The sequence below is a fragment of the Lissotriton vulgaris genome, chromosome 9 (assembly GCF_964263255.1).
Source record: "Lissotriton vulgaris chromosome 9, aLisVul1.2, whole genome shotgun sequence".
In the NCBI taxonomy this organism is placed as follows: domain Eukaryota; kingdom Metazoa; phylum Chordata; class Amphibia; order Caudata; family Salamandridae; genus Lissotriton; species Lissotriton vulgaris.
This window is the reverse complement of record NC_141697.1, coordinates 1,061,547,107-1,061,562,198: the sequence shown is the minus strand read 5'-3', so window position 1 is coordinate 1,061,562,198 and position 15,092 is coordinate 1,061,547,107. Positions and strand designations below refer to the sequence as shown.

General features: G+C 40.0%; 1 protein-coding gene across 2 annotated transcripts in view; it reads right to left on the bottom strand.

Moving 5' to 3' along the window:
* The window catches only part of LMOD3 (leiomodin 3), a 55,641-nt gene extending 40,828 nt beyond the window's left edge, over positions 1–14,813 (bottom strand). For both annotated transcript variants that reach the window (XM_086939029.1, XM_086939028.1), the window contains exon 1: positions 14,211–14,813. In XM_086939029.1, the coding sequence (XP_086795155.1) occupies positions 14,211–14,684 (474 nt within the window). In that variant the 5' untranslated portion in view covers positions 14,685–14,813. The remainder of the gene's footprint in view (positions 1–14,210) is intronic.
* Positions 14,814–15,092: the final 279 nt, after the last annotated feature.

Here is a 15,092-nt window from a genome sequence, read left to right as displayed (position 1 = left end):
TTCGGTCCTGCCTTTGTGCGTGTGAATCTCCGGCAATCAGTCCCTTTGTTCGCACTTGGCACTGCCCTTTGTTGTGGGTAGAAACAGGGCGCCGATAACAGAATTGTTTCGCATAATACTTGTGGTTCTCAGGTTTGCAGAGACACACTGCGTCTTCCGTTGGTTCATGTTGGTTTCTCAGAGTTGGCATTTGTTCAGGTAGAGCCCTGGGTGAAGCCAGATGTGGAGCCCCCTTCCATTGGTCCTCTTACACTGTCTGGGGGTGGGTTGGGGGGTATAGGGCAGAGAAAGGAGAGCCATGATATGACGAGCATTCAGAATGAGACACGGGAAGCAGCAGCCTCCAGAACTGGGGAGGGGGGATCGCAGGGGGGGGGGAGGGGAGTCGCAAGGGAATTGGTTTGGGCACAGGTTTCTTTTCGCCCGTAGCACGGCCATTAGGAGACCGAGGGGCTGCTAATGGGCATGCGCAATTAAGTGAAAACACAAGTGCGCATGAGTGCGCACGGGTAAAAAATGTGCCCTCCGTCCCCACTCATGCGCACTTGTGCTTTCTGCCTGCTGCCTCTGGGGACAATCATGTCAGTAAACATGACGTCAGACAGCCCACCCCTTCAGAGTCTGAAGGGGTGGGCTGTCCAACGTCATGCAGCCTGACATGATTTTCAGTTCTCCCTCGGCCTCTTTGAACTTGAGTAACCTTCTCAGTTTACTCCAGTTCAAAGACGCTGAGGGAGCTGCGGGCGGGGGGGCTACGCCTCCACGCCCCTATGAACGCACCGCAGCTGGTTTGGAGGACTTTCACTTTCCCTGCTTTGGGGACTGAGGCACATGCTTTGCCTGGTAACGTTTGGGTCATTTTGTGACAAAGGGTTTGAGCCACTCCCCGCTGATTGTGCAATGGACCCCAGGTATGTTATTGCGGTTTGTTGCAAGTAACATATTCTCCTTACTTTCTTACTTATGATATGACTTCCTTAACTCCAATAGAAATTGCAAGATTGATACCTTTGTATCTACATTATGCTCAGTGTCCTTCACTAGCTTTGATAAAAATTGAACAATAGACTCCAGAATTTTTTCCACTGACACTAACCAGATAAATTTATTTGGGATGTTATCCCCCGAAAACTGGCTCTTTTGGGCTGAAGGGATGCCACCTGGCATTTGTTCCGGGATCATCAACTGTATACTATTGTTAACAGGACACTGTCCTTGTGTGTAGATAAGCCAATCAACTATGGAAGAGAGAATCTCCTTTCAATTGATCACACCTAAACGTCTGTTGGCTCTTTATAAATCCACTACAAGGGCTTGAGCACCAATTAGTGGCCCACAGTTTACGATTCTCAGACAGCACTGAACATAAGGCATGTCAGATTGGTCCACTATATCCACATTTTTTTCTATATTATCCAAAATTAATGTATTACTTAATACATTGTAATCAGCAATCGGGTACCCTATTTGATCAGGTTCCAATTCCACTTCCTTAGTGTTGGGCCCTTTTTCGAGGGAGTCACTGGGCTTTTGATTTAAATCAATCGATATCGTAGTAATGGACTTATTGTTGGGATTACGTGCAGTTAGCACTTTTAAGTATTTTACTGCTGGCTCTTGGCAGGGGGGTACAGTACTAATAACCAAGCCTGGTTTCCCAACCATGTTGGTAAGCACCTCTGCTTGCACTTTAATTTTATACTCGCTTCCTGGGCAGGGCACTACAGTTCTTTGTCATAGCTGGTTATAAGATCCTCTGTTGGTTGATCCTTATTCACTTGGGGATCTAATCATACCTCCACACTACAGTGTTGTGATATTGGCTTACAATCGGATGTTTTCAGCAAGCCATTATATGCTTTTTTAAAACTTTTTCTCGGCCTTTATGTGTGTCCCGACAAATGTGTAGTCTCTTATTCCCTGGGGCTGGATCTTTTTTTACTATTGGTTTCATATAGTCTCTGACTGAGTAATAGGTTATTTTAGCCACGCAACTCCTCTTCATTAAATCCTTTCTTCTCACTACTCTAGATCTTAGTACCCACAATGGACTCAGGGTGAGTAACGATAGGTGATTTGAGTATACGATGATTCATCCAATGTAGAAGTCTCAACTGCTGTTGAGCTGTCAGTATGGTGTTTAGAGTTATATTTAACCATTTTATAATCAATTTTACCCCACCATGAGAGGCAAATACTGTATGGAAGTTTCCCAAGGAACAAGGATCAAACTCCCGACCAAATAGAAGTCTGTCTAAATGTAAGAGCCGTGTTAGAGACAGAGTGTGCCAAAGAAATTTTAAGAAACATCTATGTTAATAGTTGCCTTTTATTTTGTCACAGTATTATACTCACCTGGCAACTAGCCTAATGTCATGTGTCAGTCCGGTCTTTTTAGCCATAATCACTTTGCATGCTAGAATATTTAAGGATGTGCTCAAAATGTTAAATATGGACCTACAAGACCCAAAATGCAATGTATTGTTGACCAGAATACCAGGACTGGTCAAAAGATCTGCCACAATATCGGATTACCAAGATTCAGTTGTAAATCCTGTCCTCCTAAGTGTTCACATTGTGATTCTTTCACGGAATGAGGGTATGAAAAGTTGGAGGTTTTTTGGAGCCCCCACCTCGTGTCAGGACATGAGTGATAAAACAGTTACTGATTACCCATTATAGAAGGACTCACCTCCACTCTTATCACTCAACTAAAATCACTGCGCTGTTTTATAGGATGATATTGGGCTGTGTTCTGCATGCTTCTATTGGCCAGAGCCAGCTGCCCACGCTGACATCACTTCACACCTACCAGCCCTCCATCCCCAGCTTGAAGACCTCTAATATATGGAGAATCAAGTATAGTAAACCTACATTAAAAGGTTATGTTCTTACCATGTCGATATTTTGGTTGCCTATATTTATGCTATGATATTTGTATATCACAATATATAGTGCGTAGTATTCTGTTACCATACCTGCTCTATATTGAGTGATGTCATTTGAACTCTTGGTAAATGTCACAAATCAGGCAGCAGGATTAGATTGAACATAGTGGATGACGTCTGAGAATGGCAGGTCACACAGTGGACCTAGGCAGTGAGGTATGTGTTTTTTTGTGGATACCAGTAACAAGCACGCACAGAATGGAGGAGAAGTGGCAAAGGGATAGAGTGGTGCTACAGCAGTTCATTTTTTACAACAATATTTTCATTTTTCACAGTGCTGGATCTTCACTTTCAGGAGCTCCCAAAAACCCTACTCATCCCTTCCAATCTTTCCCTGGTGCAGAGTGTAACAAGTTTATGGGTAATTATCAAATGTGGATACACCCTCATTATGAGGTGTGTGGTTGGTCGTGGGAGTCAGTTGGAACTACCATTTTGTCTCACAAAGTAATAGAAGGACAAGAGGCCTTGATTGTTTGAAAAAGCATCTGCAGACACAGAATGTTAAATGTACTTTTACTCTTAATTAGAGATGCTCACACTGCTAGATTTCTTATCTTCCATTTGGCAGCAACAATGCACACTGGTACTTCCTTACATTCCATCAAAAGGATCACTGACAGAACATCGACAGGCAAAATATCGAGATGCCAAAATATCGAGGATAAAATATCGACTGACAGAATATCGACTTCCTATCTTCAAACAGGTAAGTGCAAAAATATCGACTCCAAAATATCGAGTGTAAAAAATATAGAATGTCAAAATATCGAATTTTTTAAGTATGTTAAAAGTAACTTAAAAGTAATATAACAGTAAATTTAATTATTATAAACATATTTAAAATACTTAAATAAACGAAAAATTAAGAAAGAATTAATGTAACTTAAAAAAATATATATATTAATACTTATATATATATCTACATATTATTAACAAAACATTTACAATATTTTTACTGTAGGATAGCAAGAGGGTTAAATGTACTCTAACGACTCCAGTGAGGGCAACAGTAGGGAAAGCGTTGGATAGCCTAAGGGTAAAAATCACTATTCCAACTCCAATGAGTGTAACAGTAGGGTAAGCGTTGGATAGCGTAGGGGTAAAATGTACTATTCCAACTCCAGAGAGTGTAACAGTGGAGTAAGCGTTGAATAGCGTAGGGGTAAAATTTACTATTCCAACTCCAGAGAGTGTAACAGTAAGGAAAGCGTTGGATAGCGTAGGGGTTTAAATTACTATTCCTACTCCAGAGAATGTAACAGTAGGGAAAGCATTGGATAGCGTAGGGGTTAAAATTACTATTCCAACTCCAGCAAGTGCAACAGTAGGGAAAGCGTTGGATAGCGTAGGGGTTAAAATTACTATTCCAACTCCAGAGAGTGTAACAGTAGGGAAAGCGTTGGATAGCGTGGGGTTAAAATTACTATTCCGACTCCAGTGAGTGCAACAGTATGGAAAGCGTTGGATAGCGTAGGGGTTTAAATTACTATTCCAACTCCAGTGAGTGTAACAGTAAGGTAAGCGTTGGATAGCGCAGGGGTAAAATTTACTATTCCAACTCCAGTGAGTGTAACAGTAGGGTAAGCATTGGATAGCGTAGGGGTAAAATTTACTATTCCAACTCCAGTGAGTGTAACAGTAGGGTAAACGTTGGATAGCGTAAGGGTAAAAATTACTATTCCAACTCCAGAGAGTGTATCAGTAGGGAAAGCTTTGGATAGCGTAGGGGTTAAATTTACTATTCCAACTCCAATGAGTGCAACAGTAAGGAAAGCGTTGGATAGCGTAGGGGTAAAAATTACTATTCCAACTCCAGAGAGTGCAACAGTAGGGAAAGCATTGGATAGCATAGGGGTAAATATTACTTTTACCATTCCAGAGAGTGCAACAGTAGTGAAAGAGTTGGATAGCGTAAGGGTAAAAATGACTATTCCCACTCCAGTGAGTGCAACAGTAGGGAAAGCGTTGGATAGCGTAAGGGTTTAGATTACTATTCCAACTCCAGTGAGTGTAACAGTAGGGTAAGCATTGGATAGCGTAGGGGTAAAATTTACTATTCCAACTCCAGAGAGTGTAACAGTAGGGTAAGTGTTGGATAGCGTAGGAGTAAAATTTACTATTCCAACTCCAGAGAGTGTAACAGTAGGGAAAGCGTTGGATAGCGTTGGGTTACATTTACTATTCCAACTCCAGTGAGTGCAACAGTAGGGAAAGTAAATACTTCTTATATAAATATAAATATCATAAATAGTAAAATCTATTACAAATTATTTTAAATATTTTAGAATTGTGTAAATTATATTAATTCATCTATTTAATCTTAAAATACAAATTATTTAATAATATAAATTACCTACTAATACTAATAATTTACCTATTAACAATCAATTAATTTAAATTTTAAAATTATTTTACAAAATAAACTCAATATACTTTTTAAAACAATGTAATTACTTACACTTAAATTAATTCCAAAACTATTCCTCTATAAACACACAACCCACTACAAAATTAAATTAATTAAATTAACATATTTATCAATTAATCATTTAAATGTATTTACCTATTATATTGTAATTAATTACCAATTAATAATTAATGAACAATGAATTCTAAATGAATAACTTTTAATTAATTCACATATTTTATTTATTATATTTAAATTACTTCCCACACTATTCCCCTATAAACCCACAACCCGCTAAATTATCAATTAATTATTAAAAATGAATTACCAATTATATTTTAATTACTTACCAATTAATAATTAATTAACAAATAATTTTAAATAAATAACAATTATTTATATAACATATTTTATTAATTATATTTAAAATACTTCCCACCCTATTCCCCTATAAACCCACAACCCGCTACAGAAAATAAATTACTAAAAATAATATATTTATCAATTAATCAATTAAAATTAATCACCAAATATATTTTAATTAATTACCAATTAATAATTAATTAACAATTATTTTTAAATAAATAACATTTAAATAACATTTAATTAATTATAATTAAATTACTTCCCACCCTATTCCCCTATAAACCCACAACCCGCTACAGATTTATAGTACACAAAAATGAAACATTAATATTAACTTACCTTAAATTCGATTTTTTTGTTGTCTATATTCTGTCTAGTCGATATTATGTCCATTCTATATTTTTGAATCAATATTATTGCTATTCTAGTCGATATTAAAATGTTCTAGTCGATATTTTTGTAGTCTATATTATGTCTAGTCGATATTATGTCTAGTCGAAATTAAAAACTCGATATTATGTCTAGTCGAAATAAAAAACTCGATATTATGTCTACTTACCGCATCAAAACAAGCAAAATACAACTTTCTTCAGCTGCTAATACATTTGTTAGGCCTCGGGGGCTGCATAATTCACATTAGGACAACATGTTCTATGCATGCTCTTGATAACCCATCCAATATCCCTCAGGTAGACCAGCACTTGCTTAGGATACATAGCCACTTGGAGGCGCCACAACAGCACCAACAATGTAATGATTTTTACCAAAATCTACTGAAGTCGACTTGAGGCTAAATTGGCAATGAGGTGGAAGGACCTCCAATATTTGCATAGTGCCGAGAATTTCACAGTACATACCCTTAGAATGAGTTTAGAACTCCAAGATGCTCTATGGCACTACAAACAAATATAGAGTTCCTACTAGACCTGACAGTGTTAAGAAGATACTATGTTTTCACATACAGTGATGGCGAAGAGGCATACGGATGTTGAAAACACACACCAGAGACATGTATAAAATACTTATAACCCATGTTTAATTTTATCTCGATTCTGTCATTGCAGTACACGATCTTGTATGATGAGTTCTGGGCTCTGTACAGGGTTATTTAGCCTGTAGGAAATGTCCATCATGCCTGAGAGGTAACAAAAGACCAAAGGGTGATGTTACTGAAGGCTGTAGAGAGATTTGGCTTTTGCCAATACTCCTGTTAAAAAAACATGTAGAAACAGAACTAGCTGATGGATTGCGCATGAAAATATGCCTAGGCTACATTCAATGAGGCCACAGGTACATGCAAGGACCCCTTTGCTCTTATTTCTATGCATTCCTTTATGCCTCTGTCCACAGTTTCATTTTTTATGCCATCTAAAGGTTTACTTTCCACCTTGCTGCACTCTCTCACTCAATGCCTGCCCTCTGCAGCTGCTGCAGGGGTTTGAGTTTAGGAGTGTAAATTATGCAGATTTAAGGTTACTGTATCACTTCCCTTTGACACGTCTGTCGCATTGGGGTGCTTATCACATGCAACTTGGGCTTTCTGTTTGGAGATCTACGCTCACTCTGTCCAGTTCAATATTTAGTACATTAGAGAGATCTTCAGCCAACCAATCCACAGCAGAGACCTGAACCACTCACTTCAGGCATGAGGAAATATGGAAATGGAGATAAAAAATATTAACTCATAGAGATCTGAACTTACATCAGTCTTGAAGATGCTGATACCATTCACTCTGCCTTTCAGACGAGGAAGCCCATAGGCACTTGTTTATTGCACCAGTGCCTAGTAGTTCCTCTGAATACCAGATTGATCGAATGCTGGATGCCTTCATAGATGCTAGCGCTGCTATTTTATGAACAGAGAATATGAGTGTGCTAACTTACTTCACCTAAAAAGGTCCATTGCCCCTCGAGGAGCAGACAGTATAAGAAGGATTCTCTACCAGATTCCTGTCACTTATTTGTTGACTTTAAGCCTCTTCCGAAAAGGATAGAATGCTTTCAGCACTGCACCTGAAAACCACATAAGCCTGTGTCAGGCTAACTTTTACTGGACCACTCAGCCCAGTGCTATTACCGAAGTAGATGTCTATTGACAGATATCAACTGGCTTTGCTACTTGCAGCTGCAGAAGTAGCTGGCCCCTACTACACAGCTGTGATTCCATGGTCTGCACTATATTCTTTCTTCTGCAGACTCGCCCAGATATGAGGAAAGAGAGGCTTGTCTCTCAAAGGGCCATGGACAGACCACCTTTCCCCTTAGATTAAGAAAAGTGAAATGAGGGTGTCGGTTTCATTTCTAAGAAGCAGAACACACCAGGCGCCACCTATTCCAGAAAGTGTTACCAAGGAAGGCCAACCCAATAACCCCTTGAGAGTCTGGGTAACAGAATCAACTAAAGTCAATGGTCAATAATTTTCAACTTTGACGAAGGTAGAGCTTGCGCGTTTAATTCATGGCTGACTGTTGGTGTGAGTTCTGCCACGCCATACTAGAGTTTCACAGCTGATACCTGGCCGTAATGCAACATCGGACTCTGCCATTGTTGGGCATATTTAACCAGTGTTAATTAAGATATCTTAGAGGATCTTAGATTCCACAAAATGAAATGAATCCTGAGAATGGTCTCGCCCACTATACACTACAGAGTTATACACTATAGAATTGTTAGTAATTTACTAACATTTAGAAAAAATACTACAGCTCATGGATATGTTCAATTGATTTTTTTTGTTAGAGTGCAGTTTACATACATTTGTCCCACAGGTGATTATTGTAACAATATGAACTTATTTCCCAATGGGCATATGTGTGTGTCGTTTTTCATTGTACCCCAACTAACGTATGCTATTCTGTAATTCACATCAAGTGAATACAATATCTCTATTTGCATAAGCCTGTTTTTCATTCATGATTTATTTTGCTTATACAATTTAATTGATTTGTGTATTTGCTTTAATACGTTTTATTCTTATGATTCAATGCAATGCGTCATATATCATAAATGCCTAAACATCTGGACTAAGTATACCCTACTTTATGAATGATTCCCTTGTTGGCCATTGACCTATTCCAGAACAGCAGGAATTACAGGAGCTTATTTGCTATTTAGAAAATTCCCAGCTCGTAACCAGTGATTGTAAAGAAAATGGACAATATGCTTAGAAGACCATTCTAAAAAGGTCTGTGTGCTCTCTTTCTCCCAACCCAGATCTGTGTATTCTTTGAATTACTACAGAAGTTTAAATATCCATCTGCATTAGTTATAGTATCTTCAGACAGGAGACAGGCAAAATAAAATTATTTAAGGAGCTAGGTAAAACGAAACGTAAAACCTTCACCCTGAAGTTTAAGGCAGTACTACTCAACCACAAGTGATATGTCACTAGAAAAATGTACTTCCCTCTCTATTGGCTGACTGTGCACAAAGTCAATGAGTGCCGAACCTCAACCAGCACCTTTCCTCTGTTTTGCACACATGGCCATAAAAATGGAGCTCAACATGATGTAGAAGCTCCTCTACATCCCACTGAAAAGGGGAATAAAATGTTGCTGCTACCACCAGGCACTTTGAGTGGGCAGGACTATTACATCTTAGGAGATGCCTTCCTTTTGCACAATTTATAGAGAGATTACCATGCACTCGTTAGCAGCAATTAAAAATAAAGTTGTCACTGGCTAGACAGAAAATACATTGCAATAGGACATTGGGTTGCAATAGTACACTGAGTGGCCCCAAGTGTAGGCTAGACAGATTTGACATTCATATCTCCTCTCATTGAAAGCAGGATGATACATTTGCCTTATTATAAAAAAAAAGCCCTTCTTCTAAAACGAAGCTGTAGCTCCTTTCCCTTCTCTACAAGGAGCAAGTGGCTCTGTTTTTGTGTTAAGGTGCTTGGGTTGAGCATGTTCATTAACCCGCTATTGTGTATTCACTAGTATTCATATAGAATATTAAAAGCATTCTACAGCCTTAACTGGTGTCAAAAGAGCATCTCCAAAGGAATATTCAGAGACACATGGCCTAAAAGTTAAGATCTCCTTGTGGAAATTGTTGACCCCTGCTTCCCACATGACTACATTGAGAGCTTCTGAGCTATTTCTGGGTAAACCCTTTTGTCAACCTATCCTTCACTTCCTTTATGTACCAGTTTTGATAATGCTTAGATATGAGCTGGTTACTGGTTTTAGCCTTTTAGTTTTATCAGAACTGCACATTTACATGGCGATGAGTTCATTAGACAACACTGATCTACTGTCAGCAACTGCACAGTGTTTTTCAACTGCTTCACCGAGAAGAGAATTCCAAGTGTAATAAGGTTTACGTATTGGTCTGACCTCGTTAGTAAAGTCTACTTTGACATTTTTCAGCTAGAGAAATAGACGTAGTAACGGAAAAAATACCTTTTAATTGGTGTCACATCAGCCCAATAGTTAAACTGGCTGCGATCACATTTGGAATTAGCACCTTACAGAAGGATTTCATAATGTACTCCCAGCATAAGTGTGTTAGGCAAGAGGTCAATTTCCAGACGTTCTCGTCGACCCTGTGCATGTCTAAGGCAGAAAAGACGCTTTAATGATCTGTTTTGATTTCAGAAGAGCTCAAATGAGTCATTTCGATATCGTTTTTGTTGCTGTTTTATATAGCGCAAACTTGACCCGAAGGTATTGGAGCGCTTTACATGAGCAGCAGTTACATTACAAAATTATTATTTTTATTTTTTTAGGTAGGCAAGGGAAGATTAAGTGATTTGCCCAGAATCGCAGGATGTTGAGCTTAAGCCGAGACTTGAACCTGGTTTCCTGGTTCAAAAGTCAGCAACTCTGACGGTTTCGCCACAGAATGCAAAGAAAACGTTGAAGTTCAGATTTGGCATTGTGGGCAACAAAACGATGGATTGGGATGGGTCCTCGAATAATTACTAGTGGCTAAGATTAATTCAAGCATCACTTTTTTGTTTACTTCAATAGTAATAGGAGCCCGAATTAAATGAAAGCGAGCGCTATTAGCGCGTTCATCTGTAAACTGAAGCTGAATGGAAATTCGAAATCATACAACCTGAAATTCATAATATGTTATGATTTAAGTTTGAGACTTATTGCATACTTTGCACCTAGTCAAACGTGTTTTTCTTATGCTTTGCTGCAACCTTAGTATTGTATTAATTATTTGCATGAGTTAGCACATTAGGCTTCTATTTCATATGCTTAGATTTTGTTACTGAATTTCACGTTTTAATATTTGGTTATTCATGATGAAAAAAAGTCTAAATTAGTATGCTAAAAACCAGCACTGAAAGAGTCAGCACCCTTTGTAGGTATGGCTATTGACTACTTTAACTATTTGACAGGAGTGGGGCTTTGGGTATATTTTTTTAAGTGAGTCATCTTCAATCATTGGGTCACTGGGCTGTGCGTCACTTTGGGACTAGCCTACAGCATTTTGCAGATATTTTGCCATTGTAAGTCGGCATTGGTGTTGTTGATTAGTTTAAAAGTTTTTCATCTCCCTAATTTAATGTATTATTTATACTGGCACCAATACATTGACCTTATTAACACATTTATGCAGCTTTGTTTTTGTATATTGCGGGTGCTGGTAGCAGCATCATGAAGTGGCTGTGACAAAACTGTGCATTTAACTATTTTGTGGTTGTCATTACCAATGTCATCTAGATGATTGCTCTATGGTCTTGGAAATAACCACTGAACAGCAGAGGGTAGATCTGTAGAGGACAGGTATGAGCCTCCATCTGTGGTTTCTGATGAAACAGTCCTTCGCCTGCGGTTGCCGGTCCTGTGGTGAGCACGCCCCAGGAGTGCCACTGACTGCAGGTGACTCCAGCTGGTGTTGGTTATTCACATGTGCTGCTGCAGGTGGTGGCAACTCCACACCTGTGAGAAGAAGAAAGTGCTGCTTGACAGCGTGTTGGAGTGAGCGCAGAGAGGAGGGAGGGCAAAAACAAGAGTGGGCCACAATTGCACATGTGGAAGTTGGAGCAGGTTTCAAAGTTATTTTACCACTTATTCAGAAATTGCAACTTCAGCAGCATTAGGAATTTGTGACAGCTGCTGTTACATGCGTACAGAGAAAGCGCTGAGAGGCTCAGCACCCACTACAGCACAGCAGTCATCCTGCTACGTCAGCACTGCAGCATGACTATGGCAACCACAGTACTGAAAGGACCACATCTGCATGACCCAACATCTACACTGCCCTTTTGAACCAGACAAGAATTACACTTTCTTGCAGTGATTTCACACAGCCTAATACAGTCGCTCTAAAGACCCTTCACTGGCTGCCTCTGCATAAGAGGATACTATTCAAAATTCTGATTGTTGCCTTTCGAGCATTCAATGATACAGGACCGAAGTACCTGATCAGGCGTTACCCCCACTACAACCCCTCCAGGACTTTACGATCCGCAGGAGACAACCTAATAAAATTGGCCAAATTCAACTATAAAACTAAGGGGGGAAAGACCTTAACCTTCCTGTCATCTAAAGCCTGGAATTCAATGCCTAAAAACCTTAGATTGCTGACTCAGGAAAACCAGTTTAGGAAGCACCTCGAAACCTGGATTTTTAATCTTCCAGACGAATACGTAATGGCTGCTATCTAATGTTGTCTTTGTTAATTGTATGCACACTGTCTCATTAGCGCCAAGATGCTCCTTTCAGAGCGATAGTTGTGCTCTACAAATAATCTATACAAATACAAATTTCAGTAGAAAGTGGATCAGTATTTTGATGTCAGAGGACCCAATGTACACACACTTCAAAGGTTGAGAGCTACGGGCATTATCCTAAGTTTGCAGCTGTGAATTCCAAGGCATATTTTTGTATCCGCCTGTGTAACTAATCCATGTCATGAAAGCCATGCATGGTACGCCATGCATTAAGTTGCATTCTATTGACAATATTGCAACTGCTTTATATGCACTTCAGTTTAGATGATAGACAGCATCTAATAGGCAGAGGTGACTGGTGAAATTTGAAAAACAAGTATTGGCAGAGCAAATAAGTGTGGCTTGTAACCAAAAATGCAAGCCAGGCCTATTGGCTTTGCAATTGCTTTTCAATGTTGACCTGGCCTCTGCATGGGGCCGTGATGTTCTTTTTAGGCAGGAGGTACTGTTTTTTAGACTTTAACTGCCTCATCATAAATACAAGCAATAGACCATGTGGTGGCAGTAAATTCCCCGAGTACAGAGTAGGAATGGTCTTACTGTAGAAGTAAAGATCGGATTACAGTTTACACACTGGCTGCAGGTCAGACCCTAACCCAGTGGGTTTGTATGTCATACATTTTATGCCTAACCTATGGCCTTGCTAAAGGGTGCAGAGGTCAAAGGTCACATACATAAACATTTAACAGACAATAGAACCATAATGGTGAGTCCAACACTGTCGTAGGAATTAGTTTTCCAATTTCCCATTACTGAATTCAAGAGTAAATATAGTCAGACCCGATCAAGTGGTTCTGTTGTCGATGTATCACGTGTATTGAGGCATTTTCGGCAAGAAGAACCGTATTTCTGTGATGCACAACTACAATCTTGACCTTTGACACAGACTTTACCTGTGCACTAGGCCGCATGCACAATCTCTTGGTAATCCTCAAAGTTCTAAATAGTGGAAGTTTGACGATATGTAAGTTGAATGGCAGAATATGATAACTTAGGGATGGGAAGACAAGACAAACCCATGTTATACGGTAAACACAAAACGGTTATTTAGTAGGGAAATGCTTTATCGTGCCATGTGAAATAACAGAGCAAGATCGGTTTATGAAGTAATAATGTGAACTCGTGCAGTGCTTTAACCACGCCACTGTAGTTATTTGCATACCCATCTTGAAATGCACAGGAATCCACTGACACCGTAGTCATGAATATTAAATTACAGTAATTCTATAATGACCATCTAGATTACGTTTTGCACTTGGGCTTTCTTTCACTAAAAGTCGGAACTATGGTGTTTCGGGTCTTTATTTTATTATAACGAGTGGCAAGTGACATAGAAATAACTGAGGGTGTGCTAAATTGCTTCTCTTTTTTTGTGAATTAACTTCAGCTACAACCACCTTGGAAAGTATTCACTGGGCACAGCATGCAGGAGCAGTTTAGCCCTAGTTATGTGGCCCTAATAATGCAGCACAAAATGAAAGAACAAGCCCCTTAAGTAATTTAGCGTGGATAAAAATGTACGACCTTCTGATTTGCTAAGATGGTTGTCGGATTTCAATTCTAGGCACTGAAATGTATGAAGATAATGGTAGTTATTGCAGCTTGCACTATTACGAAAGGCCAAAACGACAGTAATTGAAGAAAAGTGGGGCCAGACAAATGCCACAGAAAGCTACTGATCTGAACTGTAGTGGGACATGGGATAATTCATAGGAGGGAGCTGCGCATGCCAATTTAGTTCTAGAACTATTTTTAAAAAAACAATGTTTGAATGTTCGTAATTCATACCTTTGAGGGCAGCAGAGTCACGGGGACTCGTTCATCATCCAGCAAGCGCTTGGAAGCCTTGTCCCAGTACATGTAATCAATCAGAGACCTGTGGTCGAAGCCCCCTGTCGGAGGTTTCTCCGTCTGGTCTCTCTGCCTCATTCCAACAGGTACTCTGGTGTCCGGGGCCAGCACGTCGATCTCAGACTGCAATTCTCTCAGTTCTTCAGCAGACAGGTTGGCTAAGATTTCGTCTTCGTCAATGTCCCCATCAAGGTCCACTTCCGAGTCAGAGTCCCGGTGAAGGCCGGCGGCGGTTGACGCAGACTGGCGCGTGGGCCTCTGCGTCAGCGGCACTCTTGCGTCAGAAGAGAGAAGGTCCATCTCTGCCTGCAGCTCCCTCAGTTCTTCCGGCGACAGGTTGGCCAAGATTTCGTCTTCGTCGATGTCGCCTTCGAAGAGGTCGTCTTCCTCTTCTCTGCTGTGGGTTGACATGGCTAGGCCGCCTTCGCGATCGCCTCACGGAGAAGCAGGAAGATGGCTGACAACGGTCCCGTCAGGTGTCAGCGACGTGAGTGTCTTCAAAAGACTGGGACAGGGCTTGTTTGCGGCGTGAGGGACACTGCCTCGATAGCTTATGTCAGGATCTAATTTAAGCGGCGCTGGCCTGGGTGGGAATTTATGGCGATGCAGCCATGCTCCGTTTTCAGAAGCCGCTGTCAGCTGTGCAGACTCGATGACATTTCACTACAGCTGCTGCACACTTTGTTTTGAAGAGAGAAATCAGCTGGTAGTTTTTTCTAGAGGATTCCAGGTGGAACAAGGCATCTCTGAAACTTCATTTGTGTCGGAGTTGTTCATATTAATTTAAATGTAAAATTAATTTTGGGCTAATGCAAAAAC